Raw genomic sequence first — 24,482 nt, 5'->3', positions numbered from 1 at the left:
CGAGTGATTGGTAGAGCTGGGAAGTCTATTTTTGAATGAGTACAAACTTCAGGATTTCCTGCAGTCATCTGTGAGACTGGCTGAATGTCTTGCTGCTTCATTTGGCATCCTACTGAGCTAAAGAGCTAGCATTAGCACTGATTAGCCAAAAGATTTTGGCAGAGTTCATCTGTACATCTTTGCACTGAAACTCTCCAACTGAGGTGGTCAGACGTTGGCACACGCTGCACTTTCAAGATGACCACGCGTAGAGGACATAATGTGAACCACACGTTCACATTACAGCAATCATTTAATACCACCAAATCTTCATTCCACTGTTTCCTTTGCTGTGTATGTGCAGGTATAAACCGAGATCTTCTGGAGCGTCTGCAGCTGCCTGTTCCTGACCAGGAGAGGAGCTCCTACAGCCTGGTGCTGTCAGAGAGACTCATCAGGATCATGAACCAGGCAGCACAGCCGGGTAACATGCAGACACAGAGACAAAGACACAAACGATACCATCTACCATCTTTTCTTTGTTTAGATGTGGCACAAGCGTTTTTTCTATCATATTAGTTTTTTAAAAAGTTTCTGTTGATTAATCCTGAAGGCTCCATCAAGCCACATGTTTCTCTTCTCATTCACAAAAACGCAGCCTGGAACATAAGAATGAAATCTAAACGCCTCGCGCACACTCAACAGTTTGTCTTCACGTCATTGATCAGGGACTTTTCCACTTTTCTTCCTGTCTGTGCAGCAGATTTAACGCTGGGCTTTGTAGGGGAATATACGAGCAGGAAAGAAAAGCAGCCTTTTGACCTTTGGGCTGCATTGTTTGGTTAAAAGGGAAGTTCATAGTTAATATGCAGCTTATTCTGAAGACCAAAGAAGCATGGACTAGACTTTCAGATTTTTATTTTCATAATGTTTTATAATCACCTCACGTGATTAGTTATGCATCAACAGTTCAGGTGAAAAAGCAGACTGGACAGACCAAGAGGGACTTCTTGGTTTAGCGTTTGTTATTCACCTGTACTGAATGACTGTTTGTTTGCTAAAGCAGCAATAAATAACACATTTACTAAAGAGTGTACATGTGATTTATAAATGAGTGGTTTTAATAATAGAGGAAAAAAACATTTTCATGATTATTTTGCATTAAGATTGAGATGTAAAATCTGATTTTTAGTTCATATTTACAAAAACAACATATCAGTATGGAGACATGCTGTTATATATATATATATATATATAAGTCTTTATATATCCACAAATATATCATGTTGATTTTGTGAGGTAGTTCTGGTTCAGTTGTAACTTTAGAGTGTACGGTATCTTTTGTGTTTTTTTGCCTGGTGAAGCCAGCGAGGTTCGTCAAGTGTGACTTATCCTGATTAAATGTGTCCTCTATGTGTAGATGGTAAAGTGCGTCTGGCGACCCTGGAGCTCAGCTGCCTCTTGTTAAAACAGTCGGTGCTGTCTGGGAGCGACTGTATAATCAAAGATGTCCACCTGGCCTGCCTGGAGGTAATGCACTCTCAGACCTCTCCCTACCTCTGTCACCGTGTCAACAGTTCATTTCACAAATCTCTGTGAACTGTCTGTTTCACTGACTCAAAGCCCGGTCCGGTTCAGTTTGGTTCCACACACTTTATATGCGTCTCCTCTGTCAAAAGTTGGGAATGGGAACAAAATAACTGATCTGCACCGTCCTACTTTTTGGTGTCTCTTCTGTTGGAGAGCCAATAGATTAATAAGATCAGACTTATCTGACCCTAAAGGCTGGAGCTAGACTCACTGCAGTCCGTTGATTGGTCAGAAGAATCTTCACTTCCTGTTCGACAGCGGTCACAAAGAACAAACAGCGAACGCACCATGTTTAAATATCCTGCAGATTCAGAGTCGGGTGATGGGAAGATGAGTCATCCATGAAGTTAACAGAAAACGTCGTCTCTGCCTGAAAATATCTCAGCTCATGATGTCAAGTTAGAAAACTTTTCTATTCCCCCCTGATTACTATAACACAATATCTCACCTCTGAAGTCACTCCCTCCTGTTTCTCCTTCTACTTCCTGCTCCCTGACCTGGCTTGTGCAGCACTAAACTATTCTTCCTCATCTTGCTGGGAATTGTTTTTTTATTTCCTCTTCTCTTACTTGAAAGTAATCCTGAACAGTTTGGTTTTTTGTTTAATTTTTCCTCTTTTGTCTCTTCACTGGATATACAGGAAATAGTGGTTCTCCCTGCTTCTGTGATTTGTCTATTGGTTTGAAGCAGGTCTAACCGGCTTTTACTTAGTGTTGATTTCATTAAATTAAACATTACATGAGTTCTACTTTTGAAGACTTTCCCACCTCTGACATCGCTAAGTAAGACGGTGGAGTTTCTTTTCATCTGGCAGTGCTCATTTGGGTTACATTAGTCATTTGAAGGGTTTTTCCAGGATCGTTATCTCTGGCTGTTTGCTACCCAATGAAGGTTAAAAAAAAAACACAATGTAAGAAATGAAGTATATTATAAGTTGTGTTAAGTGTCCCCTGACCTGCCTGTGTGCAAATCACTAACTTGTCATTTTAATAACCTCTCATAGCGGATGTCACCAAGTTCAGATAAGGCTGGACATGTTTAAATGATTACCATTTGTAAACACACTCTCATTGTGTTGCCCGAGCATAAAAAACATCCTCTTGCTCTCTGGTTCACCAGGAAGGCAATCACTGCTCACATGGTTAAAGGAGTGACACATTAATGAAAAGGAAGAGTATGTGTTATTCTGTTCCATTTAAAAGGGAGATTCATAGTTTGATATGCAAATATCATTGATGTGTGTCACCGTTCAGTTGGAGCAGCTGTTGGACTTCTACTGGCAGTCAAACAGCTGATCCAGCTGACGGTGTTCTGAAACCGTTTGGTTTCATTTTCATTCTTTTACAAATATGGATCATTTTCACAGAAAAGTAGTGATTCATAAGCTGACATAGAATTATAAATGTTTACTCTCATCTCATCATCGTACATTTTAATATTAGATTCAAATATTTTTTCCCCATCTAAATGAATTTAGTTCTTGCAACAACCAACGTTCTCAATGTGTCCGTTCACACGCGCTCACAGACACAATGAGTTCAGCTCGCCTTTTGAAAAGCTCCAGTCGATATTGCGTTATTAGTTAAGCAGCTGTACATTCACATTTTAAAAAAACCAAGCCGCGAGAAGCTTCAGTTCTGATCGCAACAAGGCACCTGAATCAGTGCACTGACGAGCTTTTTTAAACGGGAGTTTGTGTTGTGTCGCACACTCGCTCTGCCATGCGCGTGTGTGTGTGTGTGTGTGTGTGTGAAACACTGGTGTGTGTTTTTGTGAGGATGCAGCTTTCCCACGATTGTCACGGCTGCGTTTTGATCAGGTGCCATTTTATGGAGAGAAGTGCAGCCGGAGCTCGTATACGTGTCAGTCCTGCTTCTTCTAGAAAGCTCACTGCTTGAACAATTATTTGTTGAAGTTAAGGATGTATGAGGTTTCACTGTATATTTGCATCTGTCTGACTATTTGTCCTTCATGTTTGAATGCGCAGGGTGCTCGGGAGGAAAGTCTGCATCTACTGCGAAGATTCTACAAGGTGAGTGTACACAGTTACACACGTATCCACCCTTCACTCAAACACAAGCACAATACAATAACCTTAAAAAACAAGTCTGCAACGACCTTCAGTACATTCAGAGTAAAGTTATATGACATCCGTGGCAGCGTGAGTTCTAAACTGGCTGTTTTAACGGAAGGTTTCGTATTTCAGTTTATTTTAGCTGCTGATTGCTGCAGCAGAGTGAGATTTCAGTTGGCAGTCAAAACACGGAAACTTTGCTGTTTCTGGGAGAGACAACCAGACAGAAGCAGTAATGAAGGGGGGGTGAACGAAGAAAAGAGCACACCAGTTCCTTTTGTGAACCACACCGCCACAAAACCCCAAAACACAAGAGCCTGTCTTCTCTCTTCCTGAGAGTCGTGTGTCCTCTGATTGTAACTAACACCGTTTCCCTGAAAGTGGCATAGCTCAAACTGAAAGTAATTCCCATGTGTATGACACCGTGTTTTATTTACGTTCATGGATATAAAAACAACGTTTCTCTTTCACTTTGGATGTCACTTTTGGAATCAGTCACAGGAGTTTAGATTGGGTGCCAAGTCCTGGTTCAGCCACGTCAGTCCACGAGGTCCAAGGAGATAAAAAAAACTCTTAATCAAATCATAAAAACCTGCTCATCAATAAAAATCAGTATTTCTCATTACACCAGCAACAAAATCAGCTTTAGGTAGGTTGACTTGATATTCCCAGAAATGTTCAGGAGTGAAATACGTGACAGCAGCTCGGGTAAGAGAGCCACACGTCCGAGACGATTTCAGATGTTCAAGATGTTCAAAAACACACTGAATGTCCTTGCATTTTGTTCATTCCTCATATTTGTTACTCCGAGCTGCACTTGTTTCGTTTTCACTTGGTGCAGGTCGAGTGTCTGTCGGGTCAGTGAGGCGGACAGGACATCTACATCATCACAATCACGTTCCTGTGTGTCGCAGGCAACCGAGCATCTCCAAAACAAACTCGTCTTATCAGTCCAGCATTTCCTGCTTTGGTTACACAACATGTTTGAAATAAATGATAAAACACTTCTGAGAATCGTCCTCCCGTTCCAACCACCATTCAATCGTGCGACGTGCTGGAACACATCAACAGATGACAGGATGATGACTAAATGTTGTTTGTAAGAAGACAGTTTGGTCTTAGCAGACAGTGTAAAGAGCTTTTGAGTGTTTGTTTTGTACTTTAGTTGTATTGCATTAAGAATTAGAGGAATGTGTGAAGAACATTATACAGTTTGTAGTGATGCTTATCAGGGTTTGTTTCTTTCTACAATGTCTCTCTCGCTCACGCCCGTAATTAAATACACAACAATACAAACATGCGACATGACCTAACCCAGTTACAAAGAAAAAGAAAGTGTAAGCATGATCAGTAACGACCGCCCCACGTAAAGAGGCTGGAGTCCTGGTCACAGCAGCCGTGGGTTCAAATCCAGCGTCAGCCCAAATTGTCCTCTCTCTCTTCAGCTGTCCTGTCCAATAGAGACGAAATCCCCGAAAGATATATTCATAAAATAATTATAATTCAACAAGTTAAAGTTGATCGTTCAAATGCATATCCAAAGTCTATTTATATATTCTTATCATCTCCATCGTGGTCTGGTTTAAAATCCAAAATCATTCCCCTGGTTTTAAATATTTGGACACATGTGCATCCTTTTTAGAATTGATATTTTGAAAGATGACCTGCAATTGAAATGTTGTTTAAAAAAACAACAATCAAAGAGATGAGACATTCAGCTTTCATTTTCTCTGTCTTATTTTGAACCAGCATTTCATGTCGTCACAGGGCGAAGAGATCTTCCTGGACATGTTTGAGGATGAGTACAGGAGCATGACGGTGAGAGGGAGACCCTTCGTCTTGAGTCTTTTTTTTTTTTTTTTTCACTTTGTGATGAAACATGACATATGGGAGCTCACACACAAACTTGTTTTCTTGGTGGGTTTGTATGTCGCAGAGTAAACCTTTGAACGTGGAGTATCTAATGATGGACGCTTCAATACTGCTGCCACCCACCGGGACCCCTCTGACGGGCATCGACTTTGTCAAGAGGCTGCCCTGTGGGGACGTGGAGAAGACACGCAGGGTGTGTCCACTAATACACCCACACGTGCACACACACAGACATGCTGGAGCCTGGTCTACATTGCCATGAGTCATGAAATACATACAGCTAGTTTGTTTTATGATAGCAGCACTTGTCCTTTTGTAATATTTACATACCCTGTAACACTCATTGCAGTTGTGTTACATTCTAGTCTTTCTAGTTCTGCCAGCAATGACAACGTGTGGCCCATTAACAACCTTTTTAAATGAATTTCAAGAAGACATTTGCAAGATTCTTGGAGTGAAAGGTAAAGCGGGTGAATGTGACTTCTCCAACTTTTGTGTGCGCAGGCCATCCGCGTGTTCTTCATGCTGCGGTCCTTATCGCTCCAGCTCCAGGGGGAACCTGAGACGCAGCTGCCTCTGACCAGACCTGAAGACCTCATCAAGACCGACGACGTGTTAGACCTCAGTAAGACCAAAGAGCACAGCTGACCTGCTTTCTATATGCATCATGTTTTACACACAAACCATCACACCCTCAGATGACCTGAACAGTCTTCCACACAGGTGAGCAGGGGATTTTAAAGAAACCTGCATGTGGTTAACTAAACCGAGCCAGACATCACGAGTACATTTGCACGGTGATGGGAGTGAAGCTTTTCCACACACTTCAATGCACAAACATAATTTATTCTACATCCAACAGCACACATCTCTCATGACGCAATATTTAAACCACTGCAGAAAGTTCATTGTATTATCTCATTTGTGATTTCTGATCATTCAGAATGGTGACAGGACTGTCATTAAAGTCACTTCTTTGAAAGAAAGTTATTTTTAATTCTATCCGGTGGTTGGTGCAGCAGAGGTGACTGTGATGCTTGCTGTGGTAAATGTAGGTAGTCATGGCCTTTTCAACTTATCTCACCATCTGTGACGATGACTGAGCTGAAGTTTCGGTACTTTTTGGAAACACGTATGCCAAAAAATCAACGAGATAAACCTGACAAGCTGAAGGTATCTGAACATGCTGTAGGGAAATGTCATTTCAAGTAACAAAAAAAAAAAAAGAGACAGGAACCAGACCCAAAAAAACAGCAATGTAGAAGATGTGAAGAGAACAAAGCACACTGAAAAATCACCAGACTCGAGGATTCAAACAGATGTTTCCCTGCATCTGTACATTCATATGAGTTAGAAGATGATAGCCTTTTAAGGGCGCTTGTAACCACGGTGACGGGGCTTCCAATAATTTCTGTCTCTTAACAAATAAGAAGCCTTTTTTTCTGCCTCTTTATCTGTTTAAAAGATCAAAAAAGAATTCCTTTTGTTGGGTTTCCTCTGGTTTCTTTTTCTGCAAAGTCACTTTCATAAATGCCAGGTGGTTGACTAAGAACTCGCTCAGAGTCATTGTGGGAAGAGGAGGGGTTTTTCCTGAGTCTGGGGGATTTAAACTTGCAACCTTTCACCCACTAACATTTTTTTTTAGACCATTTCACTACATCCTGCAGTTAGTGCTCCATCACTGAACTTTTGTCACTGTGTTGTTAATGTTTTTACGTTTCTCTCCCAAAGAAGAGGGACTTTACTTGGAGTCTTAAAAGGCCCTTTTGAGGGAGTGTACCAAGAACTCTACTGCATGCAGTCATGTGTTAAAGGAGCATTCCAAAGACATCTATAGTTGAACATAGCAGGGTGCGGCGGTAGACTTCATTGTTTATTTGTAATTGTTTTTATGCCACACAGCAGGGACCTGAAGCTTGAGTGGGGTTTCTAAAAAAGTGTGTCAATACTTTCTGATATCACTGGTCTGATATCATCTCCATTTTTTTTAAAGCTCCTGTGAGGAACTTACTGTTTGTGGGGATTTTGGCGCCCTCTGTGGTCAAAGCTGTACACTACATCTCTTTGCCAATTTTCTCATCTTCTAATAAGTCTCACCCGCCTTTATCTAAAATCTCTGCTATTCATCCAACAATAATGTCTTGATATGTAAAACGTCAAAACGAGCTGATCCTGCCGAATTCAGTTATTTGACACCTAGGGAAAAAAAACTTTTGCTCCCAGGGGGGAAATCTATCTACGTTTTGAAATCAGATAGTGTTTTTCTTCACACTAAAGAATACAATCACTCCATTGTGTTCCTTCGAGGACACTGTTTGTACTGTTTGGGCAGGACGCAGGGTGTATTTGGGTTGTTTTATTTCTGAAGGGAATATTTGCAGGCACAGAATGTGCTGAACATACAATGAACCACTGTTTTAATCAATAATGTTTGTATCTTAGTCACATACAGTATATGATTGTGTGGGTAAAAAGGAGAACAGTGTCTCTGGTATTTCATTAAACCCAGCAACATATTTACTGTATTTGTATTACGTACTTTCACAGACAGAAACGAGTCTTTGACTTTCTATACCTTCATACCAACTTCTTAACTTCCTTTTAATTGGGTGGAAGTGAATCTAAAAAAATTCCTTGCCCGCAGACAGAAGTGTAATGAAACCAAACCTTTCATAGAAAGTTGCTTTCCTGAGACTTGTCCTCATAAGCACTGAAAAAACAAATCCAGTAGTCTGAACACAACCAGCTACTCCTCTGCTGCTGCTGCTGCTCTTCACTCCTTACTGCTTCAGTGGGCGAAGTCAAGCTGTCGGCTGCCTCATCCTTTCATCTTTCAGTATTGGTTTAAGTGTTCTTGTCAAATAACAAGAAGGCCACATGTTGACCTTACAGAAACACTTCAAAATGCAGTTTAGTAGAATTAGAAAATAGTTTTGTTTTTCTCCATTTAAAGCCCCTGTGAGGTACTTTAACATTGTGTCGATTGTGGCGCCCCCTGTGGACAAAGCAGGACAATTCACCTCTCAGCCGACTATGTTCTCTACATGTATGGTCGGGGTTTTCTGACACAAAAATCACCTGCTGCTTCATTGTAAAAGTCTGGCATGATGTGTAAAAATGTTTGAAGCGCTGTAAGCAGCTCGCTGATGATCACCATGTCTGACACCTTCAGACATGGTTCAGTCAGGACAGGCAGTAAGTGGAGAATGAACGCACTTTACTTTCGTACGTAATACAAAAGCTTTTGCTGTCATCTTAAAACTCACTGGAACGTTAAAAAAACAAAGTGGTACTGAGGGAAATGAACAAAGTTCCCATGTATTAGTAATATAGCAGATTAGGTGTGGAATTCCAGTGAATAGAAATCAAGGAAGCAGACATTACAAGTAATAAAGTGAAGGGGGCGTGAGTGACGTACAACCCCTGATGAACTTCTCTTTATCAGTCTCAGTGTGGTGTCGGGTGGGTGGTATTTAAACCAAAAGCAGTGGTTTCAAATCAAGTCGTCATCAGGTCCTCTTTTTGTTGTCTTGAACTGAAGTGAAGCAGCTGAGATCATCCTCTGCTTGCTTCTTTGAAGAGTGGCTGATTGTCCTCATGTCTCATATATGTAAAGTAATGTAAGCCATACAACTCTGATCATTGGTATTGCTTATATAAATGTGTGTGTGTAAATAATGTTTCTCGTGATAGTTTTTGTCATGAATTGGCGCTGTACCAATAAATTGATTTGACCTGAGGCGGGTTTTAAGCCTCTTAACGAACTGTTGATGCAGTGGGGTAAACTGGGATCAGTCCTAACAGGAGACACATTCAGGACACCTGTTCACAGATCCTTCACCTGAGTGGGTCAGAAGTTGATCACCTGTTCTGTTTCTCACGTTTCACAGATAACAGTGACCTCATAGCCTGCATGGTGGTGAGCAAAGATGGCGGCCAGGCGCAGAGGTTCCTGGCAGTGGATGTGTACCAGATGAGTCTGGTCGAGCCAGAAACCAAACGCCTCGGATGGGGGGTCGTCAAGTTTGCGGGCCTTCTCCAAGTAAGAGAAGAGAGGAGCGATTGTGGAAGTGTCCTTGTGCTGAAGAGAGAATGTTGACAAATTATCTGTATTCATCTTTTTTTTGTAATTTTTTTTTTTTTACAAATTTTGTTTCAGGGTGGTTTTCTTTCCCTATTTCCTGTTTCTCATGTTTTCATTGTCCTCAGGAGGAAATGTTCTTCTGGCAGTAGTGCTGAAGAGACGCAGCTCAATGCAAACATAAAAACATAAACGTATTGCACAGGATGAACACACACAGAGGTGTCAAACTCTTTTTAGCTCGTGGGCTGGATTTCTTTCAGTGTCCAGTTTTGAAAACAGCCAATCAAAAAGCCAGAAAGCAAACCCTATGCAAAATGTTCAAATAGCTCAACCATAAACAGTCTCCTGTGTGATGACAGACAATAGGGGGGAAAACGAAATGTATTGAAGTGAAGCCAGATGTTTGATTTCTTAAGGGCTGCAAGAAAAATCAGGAAGTGACCTCTGTGCCGAACCTGCTCAGTTTAACAGCACAGTGAGCGCGCTCAGAACACAGCGACACAAACGTCTTGTTGCCAGAGCAAAACATTGAAGAAACGTCTCCTTTCTCTTTCTCAATGACCCCAGATCTGAGTTTCACTTCTTTCTACTTAAATGCGTAAATACATTTTCTCCAATGTAGAGCTCCTTTCATCTCAGTGACTTTATCATGTGTTTTCTAAATGTGTTAAGGTCCATTAAATGGGAACGATGTGTCCTTCCTCTTTATGATCATCAGCTGATCGGTTTTTGCGTCTGATCTTTTTAGTGTTACTATAAATATAAATAGTGACGACAGTGAGGGGCGCGGGTGGAGCAGTTGTGAGTGCGCACGTCACCATGTATGGAGGCTATTATCCTCAGCGTGGGTGGCCCCGGGTTCAAATCCGGCCTGTGGCTCCCCACTGTCAATCCCCACTCTCTCTCCCCCTGATGTCCGTCTATCTCCACTGACCTGTCTCTCTAAATAAAGGCACAACAAGCCCCAAAATAAAAAAAAACCAAAACATTTACCACTTATTAAACTGGACTATCAAGTGCCATACAAAAAGAACAGTAAATTAGCCCAGATAGAGAAGCTATTAAATATAAATAAAGTATTTCTAGAAACGCCTCCGTCTCAACTCTCCACCCGTTTGTATCTTTGTGTTTTACATTCACAAAAGAAAAGTCTGTATTTGTTGTCGTTGTTCCTCTTTGTCTCGTCCGTCCTGCTTTTCTGTTGTTTCTGATCGTCTTCCCCCCCGCTCTGTGCCGTCTGTCTGAACAGGACATGCAGGTGTCTGGGGTCGAGGACGACAGCAGAGCGTTGAACATCGTCATCCACAAGCCCAGCTCCAACCCCCACGCCAAGCCCCTCCCCATCCTGCAGGCCAACTTCATCTTTGCCGACCACATCCGTTGCATCATCGCCAAGCAGAGGCTGGCCAAAGGTCGCATCCAGGCCCGCCGCATGAAGATGCAGCGGATCGCAGGTTGGAAAGCACGGACACACGGACGGCTCCTGCCTTTGCTTTAACAGTTCAATCTACCCGAGAACAAATCTGTTTCATAAGGTCATAACTGTGATGATCTTCATGTTTGTTTATGTTTATTTTGTGTGTGTGTGCAGCTCTGTTGGACCTGCCCGTGCAGCCCAGTGCATCAGAGGTGTTGGGCTTCGGCCAGACGACCAACGCCTCGCCCAGCGCCCTGCCATTCCGCTTCTATGAGCAGTCGAGACGGGCGCCTAACGACCCCATGGCCAATAGATCGGTCTTCGCCTCCGTGGATAAAGTTCCAGGTGACGTACAGACAACCCGGATCCACTGCCTGCACATTCTGCTGCAGCTGTAACACCACTGCAGAGATCGTTTTTATGCTTTTAATGCAGACACTTTGTGTATAAACTGTGACTGACGTAAAAGAAATGAGAGGCGTCATTCATCTGTCAAAATGAGGACGCTAAAGCTGGATGTGGATTCACTTCCCACCCATAGTAACACATGCGTGTGTGTCTATGTTCCTGTGCTCCTTCACCAGGGTTCGCAGTGGCTCACTGTGTGTCGCAGCACAGTCCCTCGCCCCTCTCGTCCCCCTCGCCTCCCTCCAGTGGGAGTGGGAGCACAGGAAGATGTGACTCTGTAACCGCGAGCACCATATCAGCTCAGAGCCCCACAGGTAGCTCGCACACAACACGTCCACGTCTGCAACACTCATGAAACACACGCACAGACGCATTGAAGTGGAAACACTGAACCCCCACACGGGTGTAGCTACACATTGTGATGTAGCTCGGCTAATAATTAACCCTCTTATCCCGCCCTTTGTAACGGCTCAAGAGCACCAGACAAACCAAACTGATTTATCTGTTAATAATAACAATACCAGACTGCCTGTAGAAACACGACACAGCTAATGATGTCACCTGAACTATGTGTGCATAGACCAGGGAGGAGTCTTGTCCTGAACGTCAGCGTTCAATATGTGCAAACAGCAGCCGACGTGTTGCTCTGCTGCCGCCGACAGTGACATTCAACTCTTTGCGTGTGTGAATCCTCAAACACAGACGAGCAGACACAAAAACACAGAGAAATCCACTCCCCCTTAAGGAGCGCGGCTATTTAAGAGTTTCATATTCACAGCATGAAAAGCAGAGGTGTCTGCAGCTCCACGCAGACAGTCTGTCACAGGGTGTGGTGTTTGAGCATGAATGTAAAGAATTCAGAATGCATGTTAGTTCTGGTTACAGTTCAGAACATTCCTGAGTACAGACATGACGGCTTATGTACACATCCCTTCCCTTTGTGTTCCCCGAAGGAACTGAACCGCACAGTTTCAATAATAAAAAAAAAAAAAAAAAAAGAGGATCAGATTTTCCTTGTTTTGGTAGACGACCACGATTGTGTCATATATTTAACTCTCAGTTAGATAGATTTTTATTCCTGTTTAGGAAACATCATGGAAAACATCCATTTAAAGCTCCTGGGAGGGTATAATTAGTAAGATCAGTGTGGTCAAAGCTTTCTGTGTCCTGTACTTACATCAGTAGAGTTTCTTGATAAACAGTCTAATGTGATTAGTCTGCTTCCTTCATCAGTCAGAAGAGTACAGGGACTTATAATCTTGGATCCCAGGACTTTTTCCTTAGTCTGTTCCAAAAGTCAGAACGAAACTAGAAACTGTGCTGCTCTCTTTAAAAATTACAAAATGAACTAAAACATGGCAAACTTCTCTCGTCTCGTCTTTAAGAGGCCGTTGAATGACTTCTGGTGATTCTTACAATAAATCACTAAAATAATACTGCATGTTTTGGCAATAGTGCGCCACCTTAGATGTTTTCCCGCCTCCTGGGATAATACTCGCAGTGTTATTAAAGAGGGTCACGGGCTGAACAGTTTGGGTAGCGTGCTCTAGATTGTTTGGTTCACTTTAAAGTTCGTAGCACGTTGACCCACTTTTATCGAACGCTGGAGTCAAAGATCGCAAACACACGGTCACATTTCATCCCGTCCAAATCTCCTCCTTCTGCACGTCCGATGAGTTTGACTGTCAGTGTTTTAGCTTTGTTCTCTTTACTGCCTCATTCCCTCTTACAAATGCTCACACGCTAGTTTGCCTTGTAGTGCTTGTGTAGCTCTACCCGCCCAAACTATACTGCTGCTGCTGTTTGTGTCCATCCTGAGCCTCTTTTTTTTTTTTTCTTCTTCTGTTTTTTTAAGCCGGTCTGTTTTGTGGAAAAATAATTCTTTTTGCTGTATGATTTCATATTTTTAAAAAACAGAGAAAAAAAAAAAATGTCTGCCAGCATTTTTTTTTTTCTTTTGTTCTTTTCATCATAATGCGATAAACTCCTCGTACGCTGTACAGCTCTAATTCTTAGAACGTGTGACTCTTTCCTGTGGTGACTATCGGTCAAACCTTACAACAACCACAAAGTATTCTTTTTGGTTAAAGTCGAGTTTGAAGGAAACAGAAACGCCCTGTCGCGTGTCTGATATGAAGAGATCTCTGTAGTCACGTCTCCTGTGTGTTAGTGCGGCTTTAGTCGTGTCCAGAGGTTTTACAGTTCCCACTGGGTTTTTTTTCTGCTCCATGGCTCCTGATTTTAGATCCAGTCAAAGAATGTGTTGTCACTTGTTTAATGGTGAAAGAATACCAGGAAATTTAAACCAGGGCCTCGGAGAGCAACTTAAAAAAAACCATCTTCCTGAGTCCACATGCCTCACTCTTCCCTTTCCTCTGCTCTCCTCTAGATGATGGCACATTTCTTGAGAACACCCCGCCCTCCTCCTCGGGCGGTGAAGGTGGAGAATTAACGACAGTGTCTTCTACTCCCTCCACTCCAGTCACAGCTCCCACCTTGGCCCCGAGTCTCACCCCGGCCTCCCAGCCCACCATCTCCCTGCTGACCGACAGCACGGCAGACGCCCTCAGCGTGGAGTCGCTCACGCTTCTGCCGCCGACGGACACGCCGCACCTGCACCCCATCGCCAGCCTCGTTTCAGCAACCATCTCCTTCCAGAGACCAGACGCCTCCATCGCGGAAGAAGAAGAGGACGTTGATGGAGAGAGAAAAACCGAGGAAGAGGAGCTGCAAGAGGAAGAGGGTTCGCCACTGGATGAGACGGAGACGGACGCAACAGTCAAGGAGGAGACCACCACGACGGAGATGGCCACGCCCACTGAGGAGGCCTTGGAGGAGCCAGACTGCGAAGACATCCCTCCTGAGGTGAATACAGAGCAAGTGACGGACAGAGACGAGTCGACAGCTGCGGAGACAGAAGACGCAGAGAGACGCACTGAAACGCCGGACTCGCCGGAATTGGATTAAGTTCCACACACCCGCGTTACTGCACTGAAACCTCTCCCTCTTTCTCTCTCCCTCTCTCCCTCCCTCTCTCGCTCTCGCTCTCGCTCTCGCTCTCTCTCTCTCTCTCTCTTACACACACAGAGGTAAACTACATGATTCAGCTCAGCTGCAGTAAATCTACATTCTGGGACCTGCAGACAGTGTGACATCTGAAAGTGTGAAGGGTCTTTTGGAGGCGTCATGTCGTTTGTGTTTGCTCATGAAGAAGGATCAACCCGGCAACCCGAGGAACCAGAGGACGGCTTACAGCACATTTCTGTTTCTCTGCACTTCAGTTTTAGTGAGCGTGTGTGAGGACACGCAACCAGCAACGTTTTTTACTCATTCTGATCGATTGTCAGCTCTCACACACACACACACACGCACGCACGCACGCACGCACGCGCGCGCGCGCGCGCGCGCGCGCATCATGCTGCTGCTGCTCGTCCACTTAAGAGATTCTAAAAGGTTCTCTTTCCGTGTCTTATGTTCAAAGAGCATTTCAGCCGTCCTGCTGGTGTACACACAGCGCTCACACACACACACTGTGCACACGGAGACAGCTGCACTGCCTTTCAACACCTGTACCTGACACCTGTTAGCAGTCACTGCCATCCTGTGTGCCTGCGTGCGTGCGTGCGTGCGTGCGTGCGTGTGTGTGTGTCTCTCTAAAATGATTCAGCTGCCTCGAGTGTGTGCCGTCTGCATTATGTTCAGTTTCTCTTGTTCCACATCTCAAATGTTCCTTTCTTTTCCCGCTTACTTATTTCTGCCAGTTACAGAAAATGCATAAATAACCTGCAGCATTTAATGCACACGCAGCAAACAATTATTTAGACGTTAAACATAGGCAGTTAAACGCAGGCTGCTCAAATGATTGTTTTTACAAAGATGCAATAGTAATCAGCACATTGTGACCCAAGAAAAAGAGGAAAGACGACTGTTTCTGGCGCACTAGTTCCACATAACGGATCACTGCTCACCGAGGGACTCAGCTAATTATTTACTTGTACTCAGTCTGTGTAGGCAGCATTACAGAGCATAACACCGGTCCATCATTTAGGCCGGCCTTTATCCGTTTAAACATGCGGTAACAGCAGGCGAGTAAAAGGGGCGGGGACATAAACGTCATGTTTGAAGTTTTCATTGGTTTTAACTGAAATAACATCTGCACCTCTGGGTTGAATGCATCTGCTCGTTTCCCCTCAGCTGCTGATCTGACGTTTAATAGATTTATTCTCTTAACTGTCTTGAACATCCTCCGAACGCCACGGAAAAGTCAAACAAAGTGTTTGGAGACCAACAGAAATGGGAAAACAATTAACATCCGCTCTTGTGGGATTTTAAACGTTTTCATTTCTTCCGAGGCGGATGAAGTCAGGGTCTCGGGACAAACCCCTCCTCGCTCTCATTTTTTTTTTAATCATCCCAATAAAGCTTTACCACTGCAATACTGTTCAAGAGCTAACCAATGATGGGGAGAGAGGAATGTAACAGACAACACATCTCTCCAAACAGCAGCGATTTTTAGAATGGCATGCGTGTAGTCAAGTGAGCGCACAGGACGCTCTGTACTTCCCCTCGTCTTGTCGTCTTCTTAATCCTTCTATTCACTTTTCTCTCTGACTTTTGCTGTCTAGACTTGGTTCTTTTTTGGGGGGGGGGTTTCTGTACCATTGAGCTTAAGTCTTAACGCTTGATCATTGTTATTTTTTTAACACTGTACAGTATCAACTTGTTTATAAAGGAGACATTCAGAGCAATACTCTTTCTTTTGGGGGGGGAGTCTGTCTCTTTGTTTTTCCACCGTGCTGCTGTAAATAGAAGAATGATAGTGATGATCACTGAAGAAGCTGGTGAAGTTTGAACAGCAGCTGTTGATTGTTTGGAGGGCTAAGTTTGAAGACAAGATGGCGGCTTTAAGCCTACAACGCTCGGCAGCTTCTCTCCAAACGTGCCATGACAAAAGCTTCCATTACCAAGTCTGCGATTGTAGTGTGTGTGTGTGTGTGTGTGCGCGCGTGTGTGTGTGTGTGTGCGTGTGTGTGTGTGTGCGTGTGTGTGTGTGTGTAATGTGATACATTTGTATGCTTTGTAAATGCTTTTGGCTTTTAAACCTGTAATTATTGTTAATGAACTTAAACAGAGGAATAAATAAAGATCTGCAATAAATTATTCTACTAAACAACGGTGAGAGAGTGCATTCGTGGGTTTTTTTTTTTTTTTGGTTTCTGCAGACGGACAAAGAGGGGGAGGAGGTGCTGATTTATTTATTTATTTTGGTTTTTATCCCCCTCACTCTCTCTCTCCCCCTCTCTCTACCTCTACCTCTCTCCACAGAATCGAACACTGTTACTAAAACCGAGGACACCCTCCTCTGCTTGAGCAAGAAAACCACAGGAAATATTAGAAAAGCGCTGCCTGCCCCACCAACACACACCCACAGTTTTGTAAACTGTTACTAAGAGCGAGAAGGGTTCCACAGGAGCACAGTTTTAATTAAGATGCTCTCGCCTAATGATTCTGTTTGATACAACTCCAGTGTTTATTTGCCAGTGTCTCAACAGCAGTGTCTTTGAAAGATATTTTTCAAATTGCCGTTTTCTGAAACGATGTCCACTTTTGTTTTTTTTAAGTGTCGAGAATGAAGAGCGTTGCATCCGACCTGAATTCATGCTGCATGTGCGTGCATGACATCAGAAGGCTGTGACGTTGCCTCTGCACTTTCTACCCCTGCAGTGTTCTGCAGCCACAGAAGGATCCCTCTGTCATCTTGTGGTTGCTTTTATCGCAGTTCCCCTCTTCAGGGAAGTGTGTTCGCATGTGCGTCGAGGTGTGAATGGTTTCCTGGTAGTGCAACCATACTGAGAAGCTTGAGTTGTGTGTATGTATCTTTTTTTTCTTTTCTTTTTTTCTTCACTAAATCATTGTCATAGCGTAGATTCAAGTTTCGACCGTAGAGATTGGAAGTGTCATGAATAGTAGACCATGAACTTGATTTCAGCAACCTCACCGATATACCTCTGAAAAGATGCTGTGAAGGCTATTGAAGCTAGGCTTTTAGCCAAATCCTCATACCCATAGTGTTGTTCTTGTTTAGATTATCCAAGCTAAAGGATGAGCTAAATTTGCTAGACAGATGTTTCAGCGACCAAAATATTCCTTTTTCCATGTCTCAACATCAACTTATTCCCTGCTTTTCATTCAACTGAAATTCAGGTGGAGTTTCCAACAGCTAAAGTGTGGCTTTCTAATTCTGCTTTAGAAACCATTGGGTGACATCACTAAGGCTACATCCATGTTTTATGAAGTCCGTGGTTCACTCTATTAAAGTTACACTGGAAGACTTGAAACTAGTCTTAAGTGCACAGAGATGGTTTCCATTGAGTTTCTTCTAATGTGTTTAAATCTGGACAAACCCATTTAACAAGAACTGGTGGGAGTATAATTCCTTGGAGAAGCGTGAAGAAATAAGTGACTAATGATTGTCTTCCAGGAGTTGCTTTTTCACATTCTCAGGTTTACTCAGGAATCAGAGATGGTCAAATGAAGTAATTGACCACAAAGACAAAAGCAGCCAGAGTAACACTTCAACAGCCTTACTGTCATACTGAGAACGTGAAGGACTTTTTTTTTTTTCGGAGAAAGTGTGCATCGGTGTGTACAGTGTTTAAAGGACAGAAAACTCCCCTGGAAAGGGTTCCACAGAAATCAGCTGATAAAACTAAATCTCAGACCCCCTCCTTCCCCTAGTACTTTTCACTTCTCAAAAAAGTTGGGTAGCCTACAGTCTATGCCTTGAAAAATGAGAAGCTATGAGTGAAACTGCTATTTACAGTATATGATTCAAGCATTAAGATCACCTAACCACACACAGGAACACATAGCCTGCACTCTTCAAATGTCTGTCATCAATTTCAAAGTAAAGAATCCAAAAAAATTAAAACGTATCGGTAGCACATCATGTTCCACACTGAGATAAGATCGTCACACTATTCAGGCTTCACTTGAATCAGGTTGAGTATCATACTCGGTATAGTCAGTATGACTCAGCATTTTATTTTTATTTGTGTATGCGTGGGTCTGCGTATGTCTAGACCAAAGAGCACAAAAAATCCCCCAAATGATCACTTGGCCTCATGGTAAGGTTTGGTTTTCAGTGTTGGTGTTCTGGTTAGCTGAAAGTAAAGAGTTAGCTTAACTTAGGTTTAAACCTCAAATTCCACATATACTGTAGCTAGGCCTACTGCTCTACACTGTCTGGAAAGTGACATAATACTTTCATATAAGCCTATGTCATGAAACTGCCAAAATGACCAAATCAGTCAACTTTCTAAAGATATTGATTTTAGTCATACGTCGCCCTGTCAACTCTGATATTGACTTTGACTGTATTTCTTTTTAATTTCATAAAGATTGGATGTAAATTGAGCATAGTTAGCTTTTTTTTTGGCAACATGAAAAAAGATTTGATCATTCAAGCATTTAAAAAGGTCATGATACTGTCTAAAAACTGACTAGCTAGCTTAAAATATATAGACTAAACAAAGACGAAACATATTCAATACTAATGTTTCATTTCATTTTACCTTTATTTATTCTCGAGAATAAACAAACTAAAAACAAAACAATAAAGACAAATACATCAAAGATCAGAATATTAAGCAGCAAAGCAGGCAACTACAGTTAATAACGTTTAAACTCAATCCTTTGTTGTCATGTTACAGTTAGTTAAGTCACAAAAGCTAACTTTAGCTAACTGAAGAATGTACACCTTTCCTACCTACTTTAAAGTGCTCTTAAATCCTTAGCTACTGGTTAAGTGCTAACCTTAGCTGTTGTTTTATTTGATAGTCCTTCAAAAGGTTTCAAGTTCAGCTTTGCTTTTGTGTGATGTGACTGGGTGGAAAACATAGTATTTGCATTATGTTCTGTCACTCCTTTCACTCCCATGATTCACACACAGCTACTAACATTCTTCAATGTCACACCCATTATACTGTAGAAAGGTGAAGTGTGTGACTGTAAACAGCAAGTCTTTGGTTCAGAAAGCTTCCATTGCCTGCAATTCCTGTTTGAAATACTTCATTTTCAAGTAGCTCTCTTTTATTAAATTTCTTTTTTATGATTATTTTGTTTAACTTGTGCTACTTTTTTTTAAACAGTCTAAAATGAAATGCCAACTTTAACTCTAAACCCTGACCTTGATCTATAGTCTCAGTGAAACCGCTAACCTGAAAAATTTCCCACTTCCTCTTGAGGAAATTTTAATCTGCACTGGGTCCTTATTAGTTTGAAGACACCACACACACACACACACACACACACACACACACACACACACACACACACACACACACACACACACACACACACACACACACACACACACACTATGTGTCACCTCTGTCCCTGTTTCTGGTAAGTGAGTTTTTGTCTAAGCGTAACAGTCCATTTACTATCAAAGTAACTCCGCCCACGTGACTATAGCCTACAGAGATGAGTCAATGTGGTGGTAATACTGTACACAACCTTTTCGTACTTCCTGTCTGTCTATCCAATTGTCTGTGATACAGCACAGAGTGTGTCCCTCCCTCTTATTTCTCCTTCACTAACTCTCATACCAGCTTTTACAGGAAGTGACTCCTGGAATATGAATACAGTCACAGAATAACTACATTCATTTGGGTTATTTTAAATACATTTTATTTCAAATGTAAAGAATGAACATAAATAATAATATATAGATATATTCAGTAAGAATCTCATCTTGTTGAACATGAGGTAAGCTGCCTCTAAATACAGTACAATTTAGCAACACTTCAGTGCCACATGAATTCCTCAGTACAAAATTTAATCGAGTTACAATGAAGCCGTCAGACATGACTGAAACAAGATTTTGAAAAGAAGTCAAGTGGTTCTTGATTGTTAAAAAAAACAAAAACAAACAACATTCACGTGTGAGGTAAACATTCAACATCATTAGAGTATTAAAAATGTGCTACAGGAGTCCAAGGGGTGGTGTGATGGTTTCAAACGCTCCCTCCACAGGGCCAAGATATTCCAAAGAGTCCGCTCGGTTGATGCTCCCAAAGTCCTTCCACAATACAATTTTAAACAGGCTGCTAGTGGCCATAATTGGGCAACAAGAGAACCCAAAGTTTCATCTAGCACAGTCAAAGTTGACCCTGTCAGTTCTGTAACTGCTTCATTGTTTTTGTAGTTTCCTCTTAATGCAGCTTTTTCCAACTTCCCCAGCTTTCCTGAGACATAATGTTGCTCTGTGTGTGTGCAAGTTGGAGCTGTGTTACATGTTGAAATGTCATGAATGGACGCGGTCCAGCAGAAGTGATTTTGTCTCTCATGAAACACATTGCAACTTCCCTTCCCAACATTTTTAGCTGTTGTTATCTCTAACCAGTGCAACGCAGTCTTGACATCCAACCTGTGAGGAACCAAACACTCATTGCTGAAGGGCAGAAGATGCCTCTTAGGAATTAAAAGCGTTACGACCATAACTTTCAAAGTCAAACGTGTCAAAGTTTGTAAGGGAATTCCAACAGCAAGTTCTGAACAACATGCGTTAGCGGCAACTCTTGAACACGGCTTCCTCCTCCGCACAGCTCTATGACTCGTTTCCTGCACAGCTCCTGCAGCGTCGGCTCCCATCTCCTGTAGGGGACGCTCAAACTTTTCTTGGGAGAACTTGTGTAATGCTCCAGAAGGGCGAAGAGCGTTGGAAAGGAGCGCTCGTTGCCCGCCAGTGAGAACTTTTGGCGTTTGTAGTCAATGCGAATGCTGACCGGACCACTCTTGGCGTGGTAGGAAAGCGTAAAAAACACGTCTTTTTGCCGGCTGTCGCGGATAAGGTAACTTCCAAGCGGAGCTTCACGCAGCATGCGGTGGGCGTCTTCCACTCCCAGGGGGCCCCAGTAAAAGCCGCTACGCTCGAGCTTGGAGGCGGTCTCTGTGATGGTCTTGCAGTCCTCCTGGCAGGAGAAGGTGCGGAAGTGGGTTCGGTAGATGAACGGGACAAATGGCAATTTCTTACTCAGATCCGAAGCGGCCTGGCGCTGCACTTGCTCCGGCTGAGACCTTATGGTGAGGTCGTGTCCGGCCAACGATGAGGCTGAGGACGAGGATGATGATGATGATGATGATGATAAGCTTGACAATGGTGTCTTGTCGTGGCCTTCCACTGTGCTGTTGGCTACCATCCTACAGGGGAGAGCGGCCCCAGACCCTCTCCCATCTCTGACCACCACACTGACATCCTGAAAGGCACACAAGAAGAAACGACCGTCAAACACGTCACATTTTCACAAAGTTCAGATATCAAATTATAAACACAGTTGCAGTATTCTACCAGTATCATGTACAAAAACAACCCAAATTTAAAATCAGGTTAAAGCCCTCAAGGAAACACTTCTGCATTTGTTTGAATTGAGTGACTTTCTCTCGATCGGAAACTCATTTGCTACTTTCCATTGATGGTTTCTGTAATCCATGTGACTGAAATCTGTGGTTTTGGTGACATTACAGTCAAAGCTGATCACAACCACCGTCAGATCACTACACAGTTCAAAGGGGCTGTATTTGCAAAAAAGAACGTGGTCAGAGCTTAAAAAGAAATTCTACAAAGTCAGCAAAGTTTAAGGATTCAAAGTTTGTAATCCTTGAAAGTTCATTTGTTTAAGGACCTGTATGAAGCAAGTAAACAGTCTCTACACTGCCCCTAATTTGCAATGGTCTGACCTTTACAAAAATAACATAAGGATTGATGTGGTGATCTCTGAATACAACTACACGTTTACAATCATTTCTACCTTCATGCCAAAAATAAGAACATGAAATTTAAATATTCTAAGACAAATCTGTAGAACACTATTTTCTTTCTCTACATAGGATTGAGCAGTGTTTTGAAAAAAAACGACCACCTCTGCTGTTAACTTTGAGTACTGCAGCTTAAATGTAACCAAATGAATGTTTAGAAGCTTGTACACAACAAATTACTCAACATTACTTAAGCTACTTAAGTAACTGACAGATATATCCCACTGTTTGTGATCCATCTTTCTTCTCTTATTCAATGATGTAAATGACCCAAACACCCGTGCTACAAGTTAGTCATAAGTTTTCCTGAATTCCAGGAAAAGTTGATTTGATTTGCAGGCGCTGACGTATGTTTCCAGTCTGGATAAGTTAAAGCATCAATGCTTAAACTATACAGAGAAGACCGTTTTGCTGATTTTTTTTGTAGCTGACAAACAGCAGCCCTGGCAGCTGCAAAATAACACAACGCAAAACACCCAATGTTGAATGAGATTCGTGTTTAAAAAAAAGATCTTACCGTTTTGTTCTGAGAATAGCAGCGGGGTTAGAGCTCTACTGTCCCAGAGTGCAAAGAAAACTGCTCCGAGATGGGTTTAATCCTGCTGGTGATCCGTGACGCAGCGCAGTCAGGAGCGAGTGTCTTCTTACACTGACAGCTCGGTACTGACTAGTCTACCTTGCTGGCAATGATTTGAAGCTTTACAAATGTAAAGACTCTTTTATATCTGATGTCTGACTCCTCCTCTCTTCTTGCCATCTGCTACTGAGAGCAGTCGCTTTAGCGGCAGCCGGACTGTTTCTCAGAAACGAAAGTGAAACTACAGTGTTTCAGTTCTTTTCAACTCTGTCAGAAAGCAGTGAATTTAGAGAAACCCGCAGAGACATGTGATCGTGCGTTTACAGAAAGACAGGTGACAGATTCAAGTAATGACAGCCTTTACTAAATAATCACATTTTGATTGTTATGGAGTTTCTTTTTTAACTGTATATTGACATATTTTAATAATCGTAAAACAGTGCGTCAAACATGCATTTGTTTTGTTTTTTTAAGATTCCTTATTTAACTCACAAATTGAAAATGTGTGTGCTGTTAAGACATGCATATTTATTAAATTAAAAGAATGTGCTCAGTGCATGATGAGGCTGTTTTTAAAAACAGATGCGTGTCTTTGTGTTTCTCTTCTCAGTAAATGCAGATTTTAAAATAAGATAACACGCCAGTCATTAATGTTTTAAATGATCTGCTGCACAGATCCTGTGTAGATGAAGATCTCTGCAGACTGGGTACATTTAAGTTTATTGTGAAACTTTTTTTTTATCCGCATATTCACAGTAAAAATGCACTCAGAAGCAGTGGAAAAATCTGACATGAGATCTGCTGCACTTCTTAAGTCGGTAGTAACTGTCGTCTTCTTCCTCTGCAGAAAAAAAAATCTGGCCTTCTTGTTTGGGCTGATTCATCTCAGAAATGCTCTTATTGTGACATCCCATAGCCGACTCTTTCCTTATGTTTTAAGGGTACTTAAAGGGTAGGTTGTGGAGCCCAGTTTTTTAAAGTATGGTAGAGATCTGTTAAAAAAAAAGTTACGAAAAAATAAACACTTAGGAGTTTTGCATGATTTAATGGAGGTTTCCTCCGACTTTCAGACTGATCCAGCCATTTCGCATTTGATTTTAAATCTTTCCAATTGCAGAAAACATCATAATTCTTTCACTTTTATCCTGCAAAGGACCTCTTGGCCCCACTCTAACCTGGCCTGCCCAGAATTTTTTTTTACCTCCATCCTTGAGAAACCATTTTGTAATATCTACAGTACACTGAAATAGAATCAGAGATATTTCCAATCTCCTTTTAGTTCAATATAGAGAGCTTTGTTTTGTTAGTTATGTGCTTGTGAAATAGAGTTGGCTCATGATGCAAGACTCATTTCAGAGGAATCTGAAAATAAACATCTAATGTGATCTAATATTAATCAGGTAAAGTGAGGTGTGCCACAGTTTCAGACTTGTTGCAGTAACTGAACCCTGGCTGAATTGTGTCTCTTCTTGCAGTGAAGCTTTATTAACTTGCAGCAAGTGTGGTGGTTGACTTGAACTACCTGATGCCGAATGAATCCTGCTTTTGGCAAGTAAATGCATAATAACCACATTACATGACTTGACAAGCATCAAAGGAGGCAGGTTCTGCAACTTAGCTTGAAACTATGAAGTTCCGTGGAGAGCATTATAATGGTACCTTT

General features: G+C 42.2%; 2 protein-coding genes across 9 annotated transcripts in view; one reads left to right on the top strand and one right to left on the bottom strand.

The window, feature by feature from the left end:
• The window catches only part of clec16a (C-type lectin domain containing 16A), a 33,119-nt gene extending 16,516 nt beyond the window's left edge, over window positions 1-16,603 (top strand). For 4 of the 8 annotated variants that reach the window (XM_079367241.1, XM_079367243.1, XM_079367242.1 and 1 more), the window contains 11 exons: window positions 344-463; window positions 1,400-1,509; window positions 3,557-3,601; window positions 5,411-5,461; window positions 5,580-5,708; window positions 6,020-6,140; window positions 9,406-9,557; window positions 10,849-11,053; window positions 11,191-11,361; window positions 11,601-11,738; window positions 13,814-16,603. In XM_079367241.1, coding sequence (XP_079223367.1) covers window positions 344-463; window positions 1,400-1,509; window positions 3,557-3,601; window positions 5,411-5,461; window positions 5,580-5,708; window positions 6,020-6,140; window positions 9,406-9,557; window positions 10,849-11,053; window positions 11,191-11,361; window positions 11,601-11,738; window positions 13,814-14,391 — 1,820 coding nt within the window. In that variant the 3' untranslated portion in view covers window positions 14,392-16,603. Of the gene's footprint in view, window positions 1-343; window positions 464-1,399; window positions 1,510-3,556; window positions 3,602-5,392; window positions 5,462-5,579; window positions 5,709-6,019; window positions 6,141-9,405; window positions 9,558-10,848; window positions 11,054-11,190; window positions 11,362-11,600; window positions 11,739-13,813 lie in introns of all 8 variants that reach the window. The other 4 variants (XM_079367244.1, XM_079367245.1, XM_079367246.1 and 1 more) reach the window with 3 other exon arrangements.
• Window positions 16,604-20,113: 3,510 nt separating this feature from the next.
• On the bottom strand, window positions 20,114-22,938 carry socs1a (suppressor of cytokine signaling 1a). The gene is made up of 2 exons (XM_079365868.1): window positions 22,760-22,938; window positions 20,114-21,683 (listed from the first exon to the last, which is right to left on the bottom strand). Exon 2 carries the CDS (start codon window positions 21,624-21,626, stop codon window positions 20,946-20,948), a length of 681 nt encoding a protein of 226 aa, XP_079221994.1. The 5' UTR covers window positions 21,627-21,683; window positions 22,760-22,938; the 3' UTR covers window positions 20,114-20,945.
• Between the last annotated feature and the right edge of the window lie 1,544 nt (window positions 22,939-24,482).

This window comes from Symphodus melops (genome assembly GCF_947650265.1).
Source record: "Symphodus melops genome assembly, chromosome: 17".
In the NCBI taxonomy this organism is placed as follows: domain Eukaryota; kingdom Metazoa; phylum Chordata; class Actinopteri; order Labriformes; family Labridae; genus Symphodus; species Symphodus melops.
This window is presented reverse-complemented; position numbering and strand designations above follow the sequence as displayed.

Bases quoted from the DNA above. Each gene is read 5' to 3' on its own strand.
- socs1a (XM_079365868.1), bottom strand. From the start codon at position 21,626: ATGGTAGCCAACAGCACAGTGGAAGGCCACGACAAGACACCATTGTCA.